Source organism: Mesocricetus auratus, unplaced genomic scaffold, assembly GCF_017639785.1.
Source record: "Mesocricetus auratus isolate SY011 unplaced genomic scaffold, BCM_Maur_2.0 Super-Scaffold_100010, whole genome shotgun sequence".
Taxonomy (NCBI): domain Eukaryota; kingdom Metazoa; phylum Chordata; class Mammalia; order Rodentia; family Cricetidae; genus Mesocricetus; species Mesocricetus auratus.
Window position 1 is genome coordinate 16937356 of NW_024429194.1, and position 18764 is coordinate 16956119.

An 18764-nucleotide genomic window follows, 5' to 3' on the forward strand; every position below is an offset into this window, starting at 1 on the left:
TGGACGCAGTGCTTCATGGGAGTTGTAGTTCTCGCAGGCCCCGGCTCCACCTGAGCTAGGTGATTGAGGCGTGAGTGGGGTCTAGGCGAGCGGGGCGACAGCTGACTCTCCGGCAAAGCATCAGGCAGCATGGCAGACAGCTCAAGCTTGCGGGTTCGCCCATGTTACCGTGCAGACTTCGGAGGTGCGGAGGTCTACAGGTCACAGGTGAGGCAGGTTAGACTTGTATCCCGGACCTCGGGAGCCTCGCTGATGTGTGTCAGCACGATGGGCCGGAGGGCTAGGGTGACCGCTTTGTTCCGCGCCTGCGCGTTGATTTACTGGCGCCACGGGCCGCTTTTCGCGGATGCTCGGGAGCAGGAGGGAGGGAGGGGCCGCGGTCCGGCTCGGGAGCGCACGTTCGCCGCCTCCAGCCCACGATGAACCACCGTGTCGTCCGCTTCCGCTCCCCCTCCCCCAAAGAATGTGGCCGTCGAAAGGCGGGCTGCGCGTCGCTCACCGTGCCCGGTCCGCCGTGGGCATGAACCGCGGCAGCTCCTCGGCGTGGGACAGAGAAATCGGTCTCTTTTGGCTCCTCGGAGGCGCGGTAGGGGGAGCGTCCGGCGAGTCCCTAGCAACCGTTGCGCGCGCTCCGCAGCTTGCATTCACTGAGGCCCGCCCACAGGGTGTCTGGTTGGTTCTTGTCGCCTGTCACTCTGCGCAAGGCGTTCCGCGATTGGTCGGTGGGCTGGAAGCGCGCGGGATCTTTACGTTGTGAATCCTTCGGGGGACGATCGCCGGGCTCAGGTGAGACACCGGTGTTTCAAAGAGCTTTTGCGGGTGGCGGCGAGGCGCGGTCCCACGCTGTTGTGGAGCGGTTCTGGCCCTTACCTCGCGTGCCGCACCCCCTCCGCCCGGCCCCGGCCCGGGGTGGTGGCGGGTTCCGGCCGTTTGACCCGCGCTCAGGAGCCGCCAGCTCCGGAATGCCCCCGACGGAACTGCAAGCTTTCCTTTCAGGTTAGGCTAGCGGGCCAGTGAACGCTGGGGATTCACTTATCTTCACCCCCTAATCCTGGGATTGCAGGTACGTGCATCCATGCCCTGCTTTTTATGTGATTAAAGATTAAAACTCAGGTCCTCATGTTTGCATAGCAAGAACTTTTAACACAAGGACCATCTCCCCAGTTTCTGTATTACTTTTAAAATAAAAAATTTGTAGCATTGACAGTTTAGCTTGAGGAATGATATTTTTTCTATAAATTAAGATTTCATAACAATGTATTCTGAAGTGATATAACTTCGAAAAAACAAAGGAAGGTTTGGTGACACTGGCAGTGTGTTAGGGAGTCATATTTAAATGCCCTGAGTTTTGTTTATAGGTTGATTCTAAAAGCAGAAGACAACAGTGTGATCGCACCATTGTTTGCTATAGCAGTAATTAGTGCATTTAGATACCTAGAGAAGATGTGCATCTTTGACATTAAAACTCTGTTACTTGGAGGAAAGTCATACATTCTAAAATTTCTATCATACATATCTTTGTTTGAGACAAGGTAGTGTCATATAATATAACTTTAAATGCTCTATGTAGCTACTTTTTTGGTTTTTTGAGACAGGGTTTCACTGTGTAGCCCTGGCTATCCTGGAACTCAATTTGTAGACCAGGCTGGCCTCTAACTCACAGATCTACTTTCTGTGCCTCCTGAGTGCTGGGACAAAAGGCATGCGTCACCACTTTTGTTTCATATTGAGCTGTTGCTTTTTAGAATTGCACCCTGAGTGTATGTGCCTGTGTATGTAACATGTAAACTAATGAAGTAAATAGTCGTGCATTATCAGTCAGTGGTAGAGGGTTTGCCCAATGTGTGTAGCTCTGGGTTTAATACTCACCTCCATTCAAAAATAGCAGTTGTCAGGCTGATGGTGCTTCCTGTCTTCACAGCACTTCCAGCACTTCTGGAGACCCGGCTTCTGGAGCCCTTGCCTCAAAAACCAAAAGTAAACAAAGCTCTACAGTTTGGGCTCAGCAATATGGCTCAGGGGGTAAAGGCACTTGCTGCCAAAGGCTGACAGTTTGGGTTTGATACCTGGGACCCACATGGTAGAAAGACAGAACTGACTCCTGAAAGCTGTTTTCTCTGCTCCACACATGGGCTGGCTCTCTCTCTCTCTCTCTCTCTCTCTCTCTCTCTCTCTCTCTCTCTCTCTCTCTCTCTGTCTCTGTCTCTCTCTCTGTCTGTCTGTCTGTCTGTCTCTCTCTCTCTCTCTCTCTCTCTCTCTCTCTCTCTCACACACACACACACACACACACACACACACACACACACACACACACGGAAGTATTAAAGGAAATGAAAACAAACACATTTAAACCCACCACCCAGTTTAGGAAGTAGAAGGCTGTCCCATTTTGCCTTTTAATTTTAGTTCTCTGATTCAAGGGAACCATCTTTCTGAAGTATGGGTTTTCAGTCTTGTTGAAGAGTTATTCTATATGTGTATATTTTTAAGAAGTGTATTTAGGTTTTTTAATATTAAAAGAAAGGAACCGTGTTATATATAACCTTTTGTAATGGGAAGGTTCTCACGTCTTATACTGCTAAGAGTCATTCTTTGTTTTATTTTTTTAAGACAGGGTTTCTCTGTGTAACAGTCCTAGCTGTTCTAGAACTCACTTTGTAAACTAGGCTGGCCTCGAGCTCACCTACCTCTACCTCTTGAGTGCTGGGATACCAGAGCTTTCTTCTTCATGAGTATTTAAGTCGTTTTCTTTTGGCCTGTTCTTTCTCTCTTTCCCTCCTTCCCTTCTCTCCTTCTTGCCTAGGTACCTGCCTTTCCTCCTGACTGGTTTACCAGCCCTTACCTTTGTCAAACCATGCTGGCCTGAATAGTCCTTGTCTGTCTTGCTACTTATGTGCATAGATTTCTCTAAATTGGTCCCTGCAATGTAGCCTCATGGATTTCCCATGCATGTCAGGCTTATATTTCTTGGTCTGCTGAAACTGACCTTGTCCTATTGTCCGTTTATTTACTTTGTGTAGCTTCATGGAATGCAGCAATGTCTGCACTTTGTTGTTCTGTATAAGGGGCCCTGCCCTGCTGTGCTCTGGGGCTAAGGCCCATAGACTCATGAGTGTATCAGACACTCCACTGTGATCAACTTTGAGCAGGTTGAAGTGAAGCTCACAATCTGTTAATTACAACAGGTACTCCTCTCCCTTTCTGCGTTGTTAAAGAAATGCTGTGCGTACTCCTGATCCTCTTGCCTGCATCTCTCAAGCGTTGGGATTACAGAGGTGATCACAGCACCTTACTTAGCTTAAAAACACTTTGTGATCACCTTCAAAGCCAGTATATGATTGGAGGGCTGGGCTCCCAGAAGCTCCTTACTAGATTCTCTTGGTTTGTAAGAGTAGGTACCTGTCCCTTCCTAGACATCACATGGCCTGGAGGCCCTGTTTATCCCAGCTTGCTCTTCCTTGTGAGGCAGTCTCTCAGGTCTAAGTGTGCTAGTATAGGAATCCTGCATAGGAAAAGGCTGATGTGGACCTCAGAGGTGTGTGCCAGACTGTTTGTTGATGAACTGTGAGGATTTGGAAGGTAGCATAAAAGGGGCTCGTGCTTAAGGTGGGCATATCTTGACCTTGTGGTCTCCCTACATTATGGGAGAATCCAACCGGTGGTCCTGATGCTAGCCCCACAGTGTATTCTTGTCTCTATCAATCACTGGATTACTAGGTCGGCCTTGTCCACTCCTAGCAAGGAATACTTTCTTCTTAGTGGCCGACTGTGGAGTGGCCTTAAACATGGGGAACTGTTAAATAAGTGTATACTTATGGTTGACATGCTTGCCAGCAAGATGCATGTGGACACTCAGTGTGTCTACCGTGGGAAGTCATGAGACAAGACTGCTGTAACTCAGCATTCACACTGGAGGGTGGGTTAACACCTGTGATCGTAAGGTTCCTTTCCTAGTGTGACACTGGTGTAGCTCTGAAATGTGTTGTCACTCCAAAACTCAGTGAGGGCAATGGGATTTTTCTGTATTTTTTCCTAGTATCTGTATTTGCGTCTGCGTTGGTATCAGAGTACAGACTTTGAGAATACATCTGATTGGTCCTGTCTCTAGATTCCGTCTTCTTGTTGCATGCTTCAAGGTGCCCTGTGCGTGGCTGGCTCTTCTGGCACCCAGAAAGACTACATCTGGGGACACTTCCTCACATGTGGACCTGCATTTCCTGCCTTGTCTTGTGGGCCCCTCCCTCTGCTATCCTTGTTTCTTTTCCACTCCCCTTCTTGTTTTCCATGCCTTTCTGGGGATTTCTCTGGAAAAGGCTCTCATAGCACAGATTTGGGTTGATTATCCCCACTCCGTAGGTCCTGACCTGGGATCCTGGGATGTAGGCTGGTTTGACTGCTTCTGTATTCTGTACTGCAGACCTTAATCATCATCCTTTGTTTTCCAGGTGAGGGCTGTTGGAGGCGGGAGCTTGGTGACCAGTTGGCCTGCTCTCCATGGAGGACAGAGGTCCACCTGTCTTTGCTGAAGACTGCAGATTCTTGTCTGGGAGTCCTCCTGCCCAGGAAGGTCCCGCTACCCATACCCCCTCTGAGCTCTGCAAGCCACTCTCCATAGCTCATAGACACCTGAGCAGGAAGAATGGGCTTTCCAGACTCTGCCAGAGCCGGATGGCACTCTCTGGTAATCACCTGGGATGTTATGGGCATCAACCTTATAAACTGAAAACACGGAGTTGCAGTTTCCTCCCCGGGAGCTATTTTGTCAGGGATGGAAGGATGGTTTATGTTTTCTTGCCAGGAAGAGATGTCTTCCAAGGTACTGGTCCTGGCCATAGCCAGGAGGAAAGAGCTAACCTGTCTGGTGCTGTGTGACAGAGTGGTGGGGTGGGGGTGGGGAGAGTTGAGGGACAGCAAGGTGTGTACTTGAAACTGAGGGCATTTATAAAGCAGGGAAGTCCTTTAGGATGGAGACGTCCAGGAGCCAGAACAGAGCACAGTAAGGTTAGGATTCTGCCCTGAGGTCACAGAGCAGCGTGCTGGGACATCAGATGCATGTGGTCTTGGGACCGTGGGAGCAGTGGGTTCTGGGAGGGGCCGGTGGTGCTGCTGAAGCAAGGCAGAGGCCTCAGCTTTCCAGGAGACTGCTTTGCTTGGCACTGGCCAGGGTCTTTGCTTCAGTGTTGGCATGGTAGACGGGATTCAGGAGGGTACCTTAGGCAGCTGCTCAGGGAACAGGGGCAACAGGTAGAGGTGTGAGTAGGGCACTGGCTTGGTCACTGCTGGGGCAAGTGGGTGGCCTCAGGGAAGGCTAGACAGAGGCCATGTCCTGAGAAAGTCTGGATTCTGGATGAAGGACACCGAGGAAAAGGACGGGGCAGGAGAGTGGTGGAGACGCAGGTTATGTGTGTTTGGTTTTAAACTTAGGAAGGACAGACTGGGAGGCATGGGAACTTGGGTCTTGCAGAGATTGGAGCTAGAGGCAGTTACGGGGTCCAAACACACTGGTCTTTCCATGATAGTAAAGCTACCAGGATGGATTATTGGGTGGAGGGAGGAGGGAGGCACTCAGGTGCTTGGATAGTGGTCTGGCTGAAGAGCTCAGCGTTTCCGGTAGGTGGGGTGGGGTAAGGACTGGGGGCTCACTGATGGGCTGAGCATTTTGGAACCGTTGGAGAGGTGGCTTAGAGCAGCTCCTTCAGAGTGGTGGGGACAGAGCCCATGGGAGGAAGCAGGTAGAGGCGTGGGCAAAGGAAGCTTTTTAATTGTCTGACAGTTCCCAGGAACAAGTGACCAGGCAGTGGCTAGAGGTGACTGGTATTTGAGAGGAGACATTGTAAGCAAGAGCTTTCTGGGTGTGAAGGGCAAGGCTTTAGAGTGTCACCTAGACAGAAATGTTCTTGAGCTGTGTGTACTCAGAGACTATTGATCCGTGCCACTGAGCCCCAGAGGGTTATTTTGGAGAGACTCATTCAGTCACTCATTGGCTCTGTGGCTTAGACAAGTGCTTGAGCCCTGTGCAGGCCACATGCTTTGCCTGTCTTAGAGGCCTGCTTTGGTAGCTGTTTGAGGTCTTTACCTTTCTGTCCTTCCTTTCCTCACAGAGGACAGGTGGAGCTCTTACTGCCTCTCATCTCTGGCTGCGCAGAACATTTGCACGAGCAAACTGCACTGCGCTACTGCGCCTGAGCATGCCGACCCTGCAGCGGGGCTACTGGGCAGCCCCTCCTGCTGTTCCTTGCTTCGTGGCCTGGCTTCAGGGTGCTCTGCACCCCTGCTCTCAACTCCTGTGTGCAACCCCAACAAGGCTGTCTTCACCGTGGATGCCAAGACCACAGAGGTATTTGCTGCAGTTGAGACCTAGCATAGATGTGGATTTGGAGTTGTCAGACTTGATCCTTTCAACAGAGATATGTGTGTTTTAAATGTAATAAGAAAAATAGCCAGGCGGTGGTGGTGCACGCCTTTAATCCCAGCACTTGGGAGGCAGAGGCAGGCGGATCTCTGTGAGTTTGAGGCCGGGCTGGACTGACAGCCTCCAAAACAATACAGAGAAACCCTGTCTCGTAAAAACCAAAAAAAAAAAGAAAAAAAGAAAAGAAAAGAAAAATAGATAGTCTTGTCTATATGAGACAGGAATTTTGCTTTTTTGGACAAAGGTTCTAGGGAAAGGATGAGGTGCATTCCCTGTTACACATTTAGCTTGTTAGCTTAGTTATGTAAATGAAACCCAGTGCTGAATGAAATGTGTTTATACTGTGTACATTCATCCCTGTGGGAGCTGACCTGTTAGACAGGAGTGGAGTGTGATACAAAGTTCCACGTTTTCATAGTAGCCTTTTAAGTTAATTGATCATATTACATTTGCGTGTGTGAGTGTGTGGCGTTGGCATATGTGTGCCACCGTGTGAATGGAGGTTAGAGGACAATGTGTGGGAGTCAGTTTTCTCCTACCATGTGGGTCCCAGGGATTGAACTCAAGTTGTTAGGCTTGGCTGTGAGCACCTCTGTGTGCTGAGCCTTCTCTCTGGCCCTCTTCCTAGTCTCCTAGTGTTGCTTGGCGCATGCTTGTTTTGGCTAGTGGAGGGTCCTGGGTATAGTTGGCCCTGATTGGATGTATCTGTGAGGTAAAGCTGCCTGAAGTGCAGAGTGACCACTACTGAGCCCCTGACGGGAGATGCTAGAGGCTGTGCTGGCAAAGGGCAGGCCTTGGGCCCCTTGTTGCCTCCTGTGTTGTTTTCTCCTCTGTTGTTCCAAGGGCCCCAGGAACTGATGGTGGTCTGTGTGTTCTCTGCAGATTCTGGTTGCCAATGACAAAGCCTGCAGCCTCCTAGGGTACAGCAGTCATGACCTGATTGGCCAGAGGCTTGCCCAGTTCTTCCTCAAGTCTGATTCCGAGGTGGTGGAAGCCCTCAGCGAGGAGCATGTGGAAGCTGACGGCCATGCTGCAGTGGTGTTTGGCACGGTGGTGAGTGAATGGGTGATGCTTTGCCTATCTTTAAGGCAAGAGTAGCATGTAACGGGAAGGGCTCCGTTTCGCTGCCTCACTTCTGACTTTGAGCTTTGTTATGCTATGTGGCTGGCAGCACTTGCAAGTTTAGCATCTTCACGGAAACATGGTCCTGGTACTGTTTCCTGACTCCAGATGTGAAGAGGGATGGGCCCTTTAAAGCCAGTGTCTTCTCAGGTGGATGTAGTGGGTGGCACTTTGTTGTCACGTTTTGGTGAGGGCTGAGGCTTGGACTACATTTTAAAAACTGCAGGTACCACATGAGAGTTCCTGACAGGTGATATAATTCCCCCGTGTTTCATGTATGTGTGCATGCGTGTGGCTGCCCGAGGTTGATGTCAGACATCATCTTCTATCACTTCCTCCTTATTCATTTAGGCGGGGACTCTCGATCAAACCCAGAGCTCTCCAATGTGGCTAGTCTTGCTAGCTGGCTTGCTCCGGGTATCCAGACTCTGTCACTGGACTAACATGTGGGCCTCCACTCTCACTCAACATTTAAGTGGGTTTCTGGGGATCCTGACTCAGGTTCTCATGCTTGTATGGCAAATATTTTAACTGCCGAGCCCTCTGAAATAATACAACTGTATCATTACACCTGATTCTTACCTTCAGAACTACATATTTAATTTATTTGTTGTGTGTTTTGTGGTGGGATGGGAGTGTTTTCCTGGAGACTTTTGATCCTCCTACGCTGCTGGGTGTTTCTGGGACATTGACAGATGAGTTGAATTATTGGATGCTGAGGGCTAAGCTCTAGGCACAAGAACTTGGACAGTGTCAGTTGCATCAATTACTGGGTCAAGAAGCTACTACTAGGAAAATAATTACAGCATTCAGCACATGTTAATGCCTTTTTATCTTTATTTCTGTGCATGTTTGCATGTATGTACACATATGAATGGGAGCCCAAGGAGGCTAGAGGTGGTTGTAACAGCTACTGGGGTTGGAGTTGGAGGCAATTGTGAGTTGCCCAATGTAGCACTGAACTTGAATCTCCCTGGAAGAGCAGCAAGTACTCTTTTTTATTTTTTTGGTTTTTCAAGACCAGGCTGGCCTCGAACTCACAGAGATCCACCTGCCTCTGCCTCCTGAGTGCTGGGTGGTCACCTGGCGAGCAGCAAGTACTCTTAACCACTGAGCCATCTGTCTAGCCCTTAGTGCTTATTTCTTTGAGAAATTACAGATACTTCATTTTTTTCTCCTGTTATCTTATCGTGAAGCTAAATATATTTGGTCAGATTTTCAGAAGCTCAGGACCAACTTTGTATCTGGATAAAGGGATTTATTAGGTCAGTTCACATGGTTGGAAGCTGGAGAGTTCTACAATTATCCAGTGAAACCAGTAACCACTCAGTTTAGGAATCTAAAAGCCTTAGAATGATAGGGACTGATGATGCAGCCTCAGTCTGGAGGATGAAGCTTCCTGGAAAGTTACTGATGTGTGAATTCAAGGCTGAAGACTGGAGTTCAGTGTCTGTGGGTGATAACCATAGCAAAAAGCATCCACTCATATCAGAAATTGATAATTGATACCTGTAACCCCCAACATAGGAGATCAGGAGTTGAAGGCCAGCTTGGGCTACATGGGGGGCTTGAGATCAGGCTGGCCCACATGAGAGCCTGTCTTTAAACAAGTAACAACAAAACCTATTAACACCAATAGCAAAAGGGTAGTTGAGATTACGTGTGAGCTCTCCTTTTTTTTGGGGGGGGGTTCGAGACAGAGTGTAGCTTTGGAGTCTATCCTGGCCCTCGTTCTGTAGACCAGGCTGGCCTCGAACTCACAGAGATCCGCCTGCCTTATTTGCACTTGGGTAGGTTCCTGAAAGGTGGGCAGAGCTTGGCTGCACTGAAGCATTGGAGCACCCGGGAGCCCTTTCCTGATGAGAAACACTTTGCCTTGCTAGTGGCAGAATTCACACTGCAGTTGCTGTGCACCTTGGTACAAGAAATGTGTGTCCACAGGTGGACATTGTCAGCCGAAGTGGGGAGAAGATTCCGGTCTCTGTGTGGATAAAGAGGCTGCAGCAAGAACGTGGCTTGTGCTGTGTCGTGGTTCTGGAGCCTGTGGAGAGGGTCTCAGCCTGGGTTACCTTCCAGAGTGATGTGAGTGTATTTCCCGAATCTCAGTTATCTCCTGCTAACACAATGCTCTCTTCCCCTTTCAGAACTTAAGGAAGTGCCAGAGCTAACTGGGGTTTGCCTTGGCTCCGGCACTTACTAACTGCATGCTTGGGCAAGAAGTCTAGTCATTGATGCCTTAAGTTTCCTTTTCTATAAAACGGGAATAGAATCACAACTACTCAAGATTGTTCTTATGCTTAAAGATGTTAGTCTTTCAGAATAGTGCTTAAACATGAACTGGATGTTGTTGCTGAAGAGTGGTATGGACCAGGGCTTTTTTCTTTTCTTTGTTTTTTTTTGGGGGGGGGAGGGTTTCGAGACAGGGTTTCTCTGTGGCTTTGGAGGCTGTCCTGGAAGTAGCTCTTGTAGACCAGGCTGGTCTCAAACTTAAAGAGATCCGCCTGCCCCTGCCTCTGCCTCCCGAGTACTGGGATTAAAGGAGTGCGCCACCAATGCCTGGCTTTTTTTTTTTCCCCTGAGACAGGGTTTCTCTGTATTGTTTTGGAGGCTGTCCTGGAACTCACTCTGTAGACCAGGCTGGTCTCAAACTCACAGAGATTCACCTGCCTCTGCCTCACGAGTGCTGGGATTAAAGGCGTGCGCCACCACCGCCGGCTTCTTTTGGTTTTTTTGAGACAGGGTTTTTCTGTGTAGCCTTAGCTGTCCTGGAACTTGCTCTGTAGACCAGGCTGGCCTTGAACTCACAGAAATCCATCTGCCTCTGCCTCTTGAGTCCTGGGATTAAAGAGGTGTACCAATGCCACCCATTGAACCAGGACTTTTGGAGAGTACTCAAGAAAGTCACTTGGGTACATTGAGGAAACGGTATTGTTCTTGTGAAAGCCCATGGCATGGCTCTTGTGCCTTGGATATAGAAGTTGTGGCATTGTTCTTGCATCTGGTTTATAAACACTAGAGCATAAACTTCAGTGAGATTTAAAGACAAGTGTGAGAAACTGCTGTCAGGAGCATTGCTTCTTTCCCCCCAGGGAACCATCACATCATGTGACAGTCTCTTTGCTCATCTCCATGGGTTCACATCTCCAAAGGATGTAGTTGGGCAGTATGTCACAGACTTGATTCCATCTATGCAGCTCCCTCCTCCTGGCCAGCATGTCCCAAAGGTAGGTGCCTGAACCATCTGCACTGGCTGCTGGGTCTTGTGTCCTTAGACTAGACCCTTAACTTGACTGCAGGATCATTCTCGGGTGGGGCAAAGCTTCCGTTCTACTTCTCTGAGCTTTGAGGCTCATCCAAGACCTAGAGTCATGTGGTCTCCTGGCTGACTAGCCTTGTCCCCTGGGCCCTCTCTTTCCTGAGGTTCCAGGAGGATGGGCTGATCTGTAGGGTAGCCTCATACCCTGGTTAGAGTTCTTCAGACAGAACAGATAGGGTTTTATATAGAGACACATGATTAGTTGGAGAGTTGATGCTTGTGATTATGAGGCCACCTGCAAGCTAGAGATCCTAGGGTATGCCCTGGTGTGACTCATCCAAGACTGAAGGTCTGAGAACCCCGAGGGCCTCTGGGGGAAGTCCCAGAGCTCAAAGGCAGAGAGCCTGGAGTTGTAACATGGGGCATCCTAGCTGCAGAAGATTCCGCTTAGTCCTTCCCTCATTTTTCTCCTCAGACCTTGAGTTGACTGAATGGTGCCACCACACTGAGCATGACTCTTCCTTATTCAGACCACTCAGACTCACTGATACCTGGAGACACCTCAAAGACACACTTAGATAATGTTTGAGTGGCATTAGGTGCTTGTTAGTCAGCCATCACCTTCTGGAGGTGGACAGCCATATTTCACGGGGAGTGCCAGAGAGACTGGGGTGTGGTGGAAGCCTGATTCATACTGAATTCTTAGGGTCCCCATTTTTCAGCTAGTGTATGGCCTTGGGCATCTGATGGCTGTGCCTTACCTGCTGTCACTTCTGTGCCTTTAGGAATGGATTGACTTCCTTCCTTCCTTCCTTTCCTCCTTCCTTCCTTCCTTTCCTCCTTCCTTCCTTCCTTTCCTCCTTCCTTCCTTCCTTTCCTCCTTCCATCCTTCCTTCCTTTCCTCCTTCCTTCCTTCCTTTCCTCCTTCCATCCTTCCTTCCTTTCCTTCCTTCTTTCTTTCTTTCTTTCTTTCTTTCTTTCTTTCTTTCTTTCTTTCCCTTTTTCCTTCTTTCCCTCCCCTCCTCTCTTTAAGGAGAGGTCATTCAGAATATTCCCCAGGTATGATTCTCTAAACTCAGTCCCCTTTGCTGACTTTTGCATGTCAAATTTTCTAGTTCATGAGCTGCAGGCCTACATGGGGGTATTGTTATAGAAGAGTCCAGTGTGGACCAGGGCTTTGTTTGTTTTTGTTTTTCGAGACAGGGTTTCTCTGTTTAGCCTTGGCTCTGTAGACCAGGCTGGCCTTGAACTCACAGAATTGTCTCTGCATTCTCTGTTCTACTCTGAGGAAGTAGCCAACAGATTGGCAGGGCATTGGCTGGTGGCAGTGCTGTATGTAGAGTCCTATACAACTGCTGCTGACCAGCTCTCAGACAGACCTCTAACTCCCTGAGGCAGCTGTCCTGGAGATGGCAGGAGAAGACACATGTAAGTGTGTTCTCAGTTCAAAACAAGTCACCCTCTCCTCTTGTAGCAGATGGAACCTATACAAGGGGAATCTATGTCTCCTCATTGCTGGGTTCATGGGTCTTGGGGTCAAGTAGCGTTGGCAGAGGTGGGCCCTGGTCAGCTCCTACGTCTGAGGAAGGTGGGTTTTGAGTTCTCATTTAGACCATTGTTCAGGGCTCATGAACTGGGTGATCCCTATGCTCAGGACAGGGTAGATGAGCCACCAGGCCTCCAACATAGCTCCTAACTTTTCATGTCTTCTAGGGTAGACCCTGAAACAGCAGAAAAGAAAGCCTGTGTCTCTCACCTCAAGCCTGATTCATCCTGGTTAGGAACACTGCACCTGTCAAGTTTGTTTTTCATTTTTTTTTTTTTTAATTTGAGACAAGGTTTCTTTGTGTAGTCCTCACTGCCCTGGAACTCTCTATGTAGACCAAACTGGCCTCAAACTCAGGGATTCATCCACCTGTCTCTGCCATCCAAGTGTCAGGATTCCAGTTTACACCACCGTGCCTGGTTATGTTCAAAGTCTTCATTGGAAATCACATGCCTTCCAAATAGAGAAGTAGACAGTGTATGATGTAAGGATTTGGTTGTGTGTCAGGCGAGTAGCTGGGAAATAGATGGTCCCCCAGTGAGCGGTGACAGCAGGAAAGCAGTACCTCTGGGTTGGAGGGACAGAAGATGGGTGTGGAACCATGGCTACTGTCTTAGTTGCTTTTCCTGTTGCTATGAAAAACACTCTGGCCAAAGCAACTTGGGAAAGAAATGTTTTGTTTCAGCTTACAGCTCAAGGGTACCATTTCAGGCAGCGGGAGTATGAGGTAGCTGGTCACACTGCCTTCACAACCAGGAAGCAGAGGATGACGACTATGTGCTGCTGCTCAGCTCCCTTGCACTGTGCGGGTTCCCAGTCAGGGGATGGTGCTACCCACAGTGGTTAGATCTTCCAGCGTTAATCAGTGCAGTCGAGATAACCCCTACAGGCATACCCAGAGGTCTGTCTTGAAGGTGGTTCTAGAATCTGTCATGGTGACCATAATCATCACAGCTACTCTCAGGATGGACTTTGCATTTGCTGAGACTACTGCTGGAGAAACTTGGAGCTGAGAACGGTGCAGCCTGTGGATACCAGCAGGGTGTAGGTCGGCGCAAATGGCCTGCTCGGATGAGGTTGGGTCCAGGTCCCTCTTTGGTTTGTACCTTGGTCCTCTCATTATGCATTTGTTGTGGACCCTGATTCCTCCTAGCCTGCTGCTGCTGTTGCCAGGGTTCTGAATTCTTTGGGCAAGGTGGGACTGGGGAATAGTCAGGGGAAGCAGCATGGATGAGGGGTGTTCTTAGCATGGGTATGTAGGTGGAGCTTGGATCTGAAACATCATAGCTCAGGATTCTGTCTATATAGTGCTGCTGTGGTAAATGGGGCTGCCCTGTCTTTCAGAGTCTCAAGATTCAAAGGTCCGTTGGGAGAGCCAGAGATGGTACCACCTTCCCTCTGAGTCTGAAGCTGAAATCCAAGGCCAATGGGAAGGCTGAGGCTGAGAGTGAGGCTGCCTCTGAACCAGGTTACCAGGCATCCGTGTGGGTGTTCTGTACCATCAGTGGCCTCATCACCCTCCTGCCTGACGGCACAATTTATGGTGTCAACCACAGCTTTGCACTAATGTTGTTTGGTTATAAGAAGACGGAGCTCCTGGGCAAGGTAGGCTTGCCTGGCTTCCCAGCTCTCAGTGCTCTGAGGAGACTGTTTTGCACGTTCATGGGACCTGTACCTGATAGGCTGCAGAGCTTACGGGCTGTACTCATCCTATTCACAACCAGCACGTTTCATACTCCTGGGCCCCACATCGGTGGCCACTCTTGAACTGTCTCTGGGATCTTTCCAGAGAAGCAAGTGGGTCCTCTCCCTGGGATCTCTGTTCCCACTCAGCTGGCTTTGGTCTGACCGTTAGACCAGGTTTTGGGCACACTATGGATATGGGTTTACACATCCCGAGCGTGGTTGGTGGAGGGAACTGGAGGAGAAAGGGTTCTGTAACGTCCCTTCATGAGGCTAGACTTGAGTAGACAAGACTCTCACCAGAGGACGGCCATTAGCCTTAATGTCCTGCTTTATCCTCACCCAGACTTGGAGGGTACAGTCTCATCATGGGTCTGCACAAACCTCCACAGACAATACTTAACACACTCTGAGTCACAAGTCAGCCTGTTAGGCCAGGTTGTGCTCCACATGGTGCCAGCTGAGGCAACTCACTGGCTGAGTGTGGAGTCCTGAGGCCTTGACTGCTCACATTCTTGACATGGATGCTGTTTGGAACATTCATGGGAGCATCCTGCCTCTGAAGTCTCACCTCAGTCTCAGATGTCATGCCTCACTGTCCTACAACCTCTTTTTATTTGGGAGATGGATCCCAGTGGTGTTCTGAGTCCACTGGGAGGGAGGGTGCATGCCTCCCATATGCTGAAGAGAGATAATGGAGCAGCCTTGGGAACCACTCCTGCCAGCTTTTGCTTTTTTTGTTGGTTTTTGTTTTTGTTTTGTTTTTTTCAAGACAGGGTTTCTCTGTATAGCTTTGGAGACCAGGCTGGCCTCGAACTTACAGAGATCCGCCTGCCTCTGCCTCCTGAACGCTGGAATTAAAGGCATGCGCCACCCCTGGCCTCCTGCCAGCTTTTGGCATCTGCATATCCCTCCCCTGCTTTTGACATCTGTTGAGTGCCCACCAGGTTCCAGGTTCCTGGGTGTAGGTACTTGTGGCCCTTTATTACTTGGGGACTGCCTCTGAGGCAGGGCCTCCATCTGTTGTCATTTCAACTGGGTGATACTAGACTGTGTGACAGGTGGTTAGAGTATTCTATGGGGCTCTAAAAAGGCTATTCTATTTCTCAATAAAACCTTAACGAGTAACTAACCTAAAGTTTAGTTCAGTTGAGTTTACTTGATTAAAAAACAGCTAGCAGAATTCCTGGGTGATGGCTTTCTGGAGGAGTATTACAGGCATTGAGACCTCTAAGAGTCTTATAGGTAGAGACATGTGACCCTCATTGAAGTTACATTGGATCTGTGGCCACACTCAGCCGTCTAGGTTGGAGGCCACATACAGGTTCAGAAGCAGCATCTGTGTGAGCAGCTTTCTGTGGTCATATGGCCCTTGACAGGTGCACATCAGTATTCTTGGACCAAAAGCTATAAGATATTAGCTTCCCAAATACAGGCCTCTGCTCTAGGTAAGTGTGAAGTCACAGGCCAGCTGTCTGCTTGGAAGACATGTAGTTATTGGTATAACTTTCCTTAGAGTGTGTTGTTCGCCTTTTTTATTAAAAGTATGAAAAAAGTACATTATATGTATATAAGCCAAAAGCATGTGACCCAAGGTCTTTCCCACTCTGGGGGCTGAACTGTTTGCATTGCTGATTTTTTTTTTCCCTAGGAGGATGAGTTAGTTCAGTGGGTCAGAATGGATCCTCCTAGGTTCTGAAATGTCACTGCTTTGTTCCCTAGAATATCACTTTCCTGATTCCTGGTTTCTACCACTCCATGGACCCCGCATGTGACAGTTCTGTACAGCTGCCAGATCTTGTCAACTGCCTGGACATTGGCAGTAAGAGTGGTCCAGGGGAGATGAGCTCTGATGTCCAGCAGGACTGGGAACTGGCCAGTGGGGCCCAGGGTAAGGCACAGCCTCCTCCACCACAGTGTTTCTGTGGCTGCCTAGCCCCTTGGAGGCTGGTGGCTCTGTGACAGATGAACAGAGCGGAAGCCATTGATGACCTCTCCAGAAGCTCAGAGTGGGCAGGGTAGTGGGAGGCTCAGCCTTGTACAGGCTCTTGTTCTTCTTTCCCAGGAGCTGGGACGCTTGTGGGTTCGTTTGTACAACTGTGTTAGCATCTAGAAGGGAATTAGGAAGTCCTCCAAGACTGAACCACTTGTGCTCCGTCTGAGACAGAAATAGCTGGCCAAAATTTTGTCCATTTAAAGAGAATTTATACCAAGCCAGGTGTAGTACTTGTAATCCCAAATTGTAGGTTGCAGTTATTTGGGGCCAACCTGGAATACTTAGGAAGACCCTATCTGGAAAGAAAAAGCTGCCTCCCAGGAATCCCTGTCTGCCCCAGTAATAACAATAATACATTCATGTAGTTTCACGTAGTATAAGGTTGAATTGTTATAACCTGTCATATTTATAAATTATGTTACATACCTGTTGACTTCAATATGTTTATCCCAATAGTTTAAGGTCTTCAGTTAGGGGTTTGTAGAGATGGTGTAACAGTCAGCTTGCTGTCCCAAAAGATCCCCCTTGTCTCAGGATACTGGGAGGGTGGGGCACTTTGCTGATACCCTGCAAAGCCAGTGTCTGATCTCTTGGGAGTTTCTAGGCTGTGCTGAGGCCTGTGGGTCCGAGTGATGGGCAGAGGGAAGGACCTCTGTTCTTTCGGGACGGGAGAGAAGTGATGAAACAGGAACACGTGAGGGATCAGTGCTAGCAGAAAGCGAAGCTCTTGGCATGCTTCTGATGTACATGCTAAGTGTAGGCCGTCTGAGTAGTTGGCATGCTTCTGATGTACATGCTAAGTGTAGGCCGTCTGAGTAGTTGAGGTTTTGATACAGGTATATGGGTGCTTTACCACAGTGCCTGGGAATAGAAAACTCTTGATTTTGCTGTTAGGTCCAAGGGTAGATGCAGTGTTGGCCCGTGACCACATGCTGTCACAAGATGAGACCTTGCAGCTAGTAGGAGGACAAGTCTCCCTCAGGACGCAGACGCGGTTGGAAACTGGATGCCAGATACTTCCTTCTTACTCGTCTCAGGCCGCCCTGGGGTAAGTGCTCTGGTGGGAGGTGGCAGGGTTACTAAACACCTGATTAGGTGATATCTAGCTCATGGGTAATAGTGACAGTGATGGTTAACGTGCACTGGCCATCCTCTCTGTCTGTACACAGGATTGCTTTTTTCTATTACTGACTGAGAGTCCATACAATCCCTGCCAGAGAGTACCCATGATGCTATTCTCATCGCATAGACAAGGAAGTAGGATATTCAAGAAAATGATAAGAGAACTTTAGAATTTTGAAATCATTTGAAACCATTCTCGTTATATATTTTAAAATAAAGTTATTCATTTTGAGTAAAGGAAGTTGATATTGGAAAACTTTGAAAGGTAGGAATAAAAATTCATTTGTCATCATAGCGTTTTAATATTTCTAATGGGTTTGTTTCACTGCAAACTTAACACAGAACACATCATGGTACTTCATGGCAAGATGGAATTACTCTGGGTGAATCAGGACTCATTTCACTGTACATAGGCATCTTTAGATACTGATGTTCTAAGGGCTTGATTAGCATCCATCACATGGTTTCTAACAAGATCCATTCATTCATTCATCTGTTTGTTTACTAATTTACTTACTCAACAAACTTGTAGAAGACTTAAGGTTTCATTCCCAAAAGTTACAATGTACTCAGGAAGGTAAACTTTCCATCTTAAGAATTATAAAAGTCAGGACCTGTTGGGGAAGGGAGTGAGTAAGGTGTGTCCTGAGGAATTGCTGCTGAAGCTGAGTCCCATGGTAGGCCAGGTGCTCAAACAAAACAGAACTGCAGGCGAAGTACTCTCTAGAAGCCAGCCCTTGCTGTCCCTGGCAGGAGGACTGAGGTTCCTGAGGCAGCTCTGGACAGAGTCCCACTTGCCTTATGTGAACGTCTGCTGGTGGGACAAGAGGAGGGGCTCCCTAGCTCCAAAGGGTCACTTGAAAACCTCTCTGTGTGTCTCTACAGTGGCCAGAAGTTAGTGACGGGTGGCACTTGGCTGCCAGGGCAGCTGGCAGTTTGCTGTCATGCTAAAATCAGGGATTCTAAGTCTGCCATACAGAATTCTCCCACCCCCAAACTTGACTCTAGCAGTGTCAATGGCCAAACTATTGCCGAGCTGACAAGAAGCCATTGGTGGCCTTCCCTCAGCCCCTGCAATGCAGAGGCCATACTGCAGGAACAAAAATCATGTCCCCAGTCTGTTTTCCTAGCAGGTGTGACTTGTGACCTTTCTGAAATCTTAGACCCTATCTGGGATAGAAAGGGGAGCAGAGTGACAGCAGAGAGGATAACAAACACTGGGAACCACCGGCATTTGGAGGTTCTAAGAGAGTGAATACCATGCCCAAGGACTGTCTAGACCAGCATTTGGAGGTTCTAAGAGAGTGAATACCATGCCCAAGGACTGTCTAGACCTCTTGGCAAGATGAGGTACTTCTGGTGTGCGTCCCTGTGCCTTCATCCTCAGGATGACTCTAATCTGTTTTTGGAGAGTGCTAGACTCACCCTGTGACCTGGAGGACTGGTCAGAGAGGAAGGGAGTGGTGGGTAGATCCAATGCTTCTTACTTCCTCTCATTCCTGCTTCTCATCCCTGCTTTCTGAACTCCGCCCATAGCATCTTCCACTGTGGCACTCTCCCCCCATCTTTATGGACTCCTGTCATACAATTTGTGGTGACCCCCATTTCAAGACCACACAGTATATTC

At 48.7% G+C, this 18764-nt stretch overlaps 1 protein-coding gene across 5 annotated transcripts in view; it reads left to right on the forward strand.

The window, feature by feature from the left end:
• The first annotated feature begins 21 nt into the window (after positions 1 to 21).
• Positions 22 to 18764, forward strand: part of Pask (PAS domain containing serine/threonine kinase) — a 35789-nt gene continuing 17046 nt past the window's right edge. The window contains exons 1-11 of one of the 5 annotated variants that reach the window (XM_040752992.1): positions 358 to 786; positions 997 to 1063; positions 1922 to 1977; positions 4446 to 4681; positions 6102 to 6337; positions 7295 to 7465; positions 9476 to 9616; positions 10624 to 10758; positions 13681 to 13941; positions 15742 to 15910; positions 16910 to 17063. In XM_040752992.1, the coding sequence (XP_040608926.1) occupies positions 4495 to 4681; positions 6102 to 6337; positions 7295 to 7465; positions 9476 to 9616; positions 10624 to 10758; positions 13681 to 13941; positions 15742 to 15910; positions 16910 to 17063 (1454 nt within the window). In that variant the 5' untranslated portion in view covers positions 358 to 786; positions 997 to 1063; positions 1922 to 1977; positions 4446 to 4494. Of the gene's footprint in view, positions 208 to 357; positions 787 to 812; positions 1064 to 1921; positions 1978 to 4445; positions 4682 to 6101; positions 6338 to 7294; positions 7466 to 9475; positions 9617 to 10623; positions 10759 to 13680; positions 13942 to 15741; positions 15911 to 16909; positions 17064 to 18764 lie in introns of those variants that run through there. The other 4 variants (XM_040752991.1, XM_040752990.1, XM_040752989.1 and 1 more) reach the window with 4 other exon arrangements.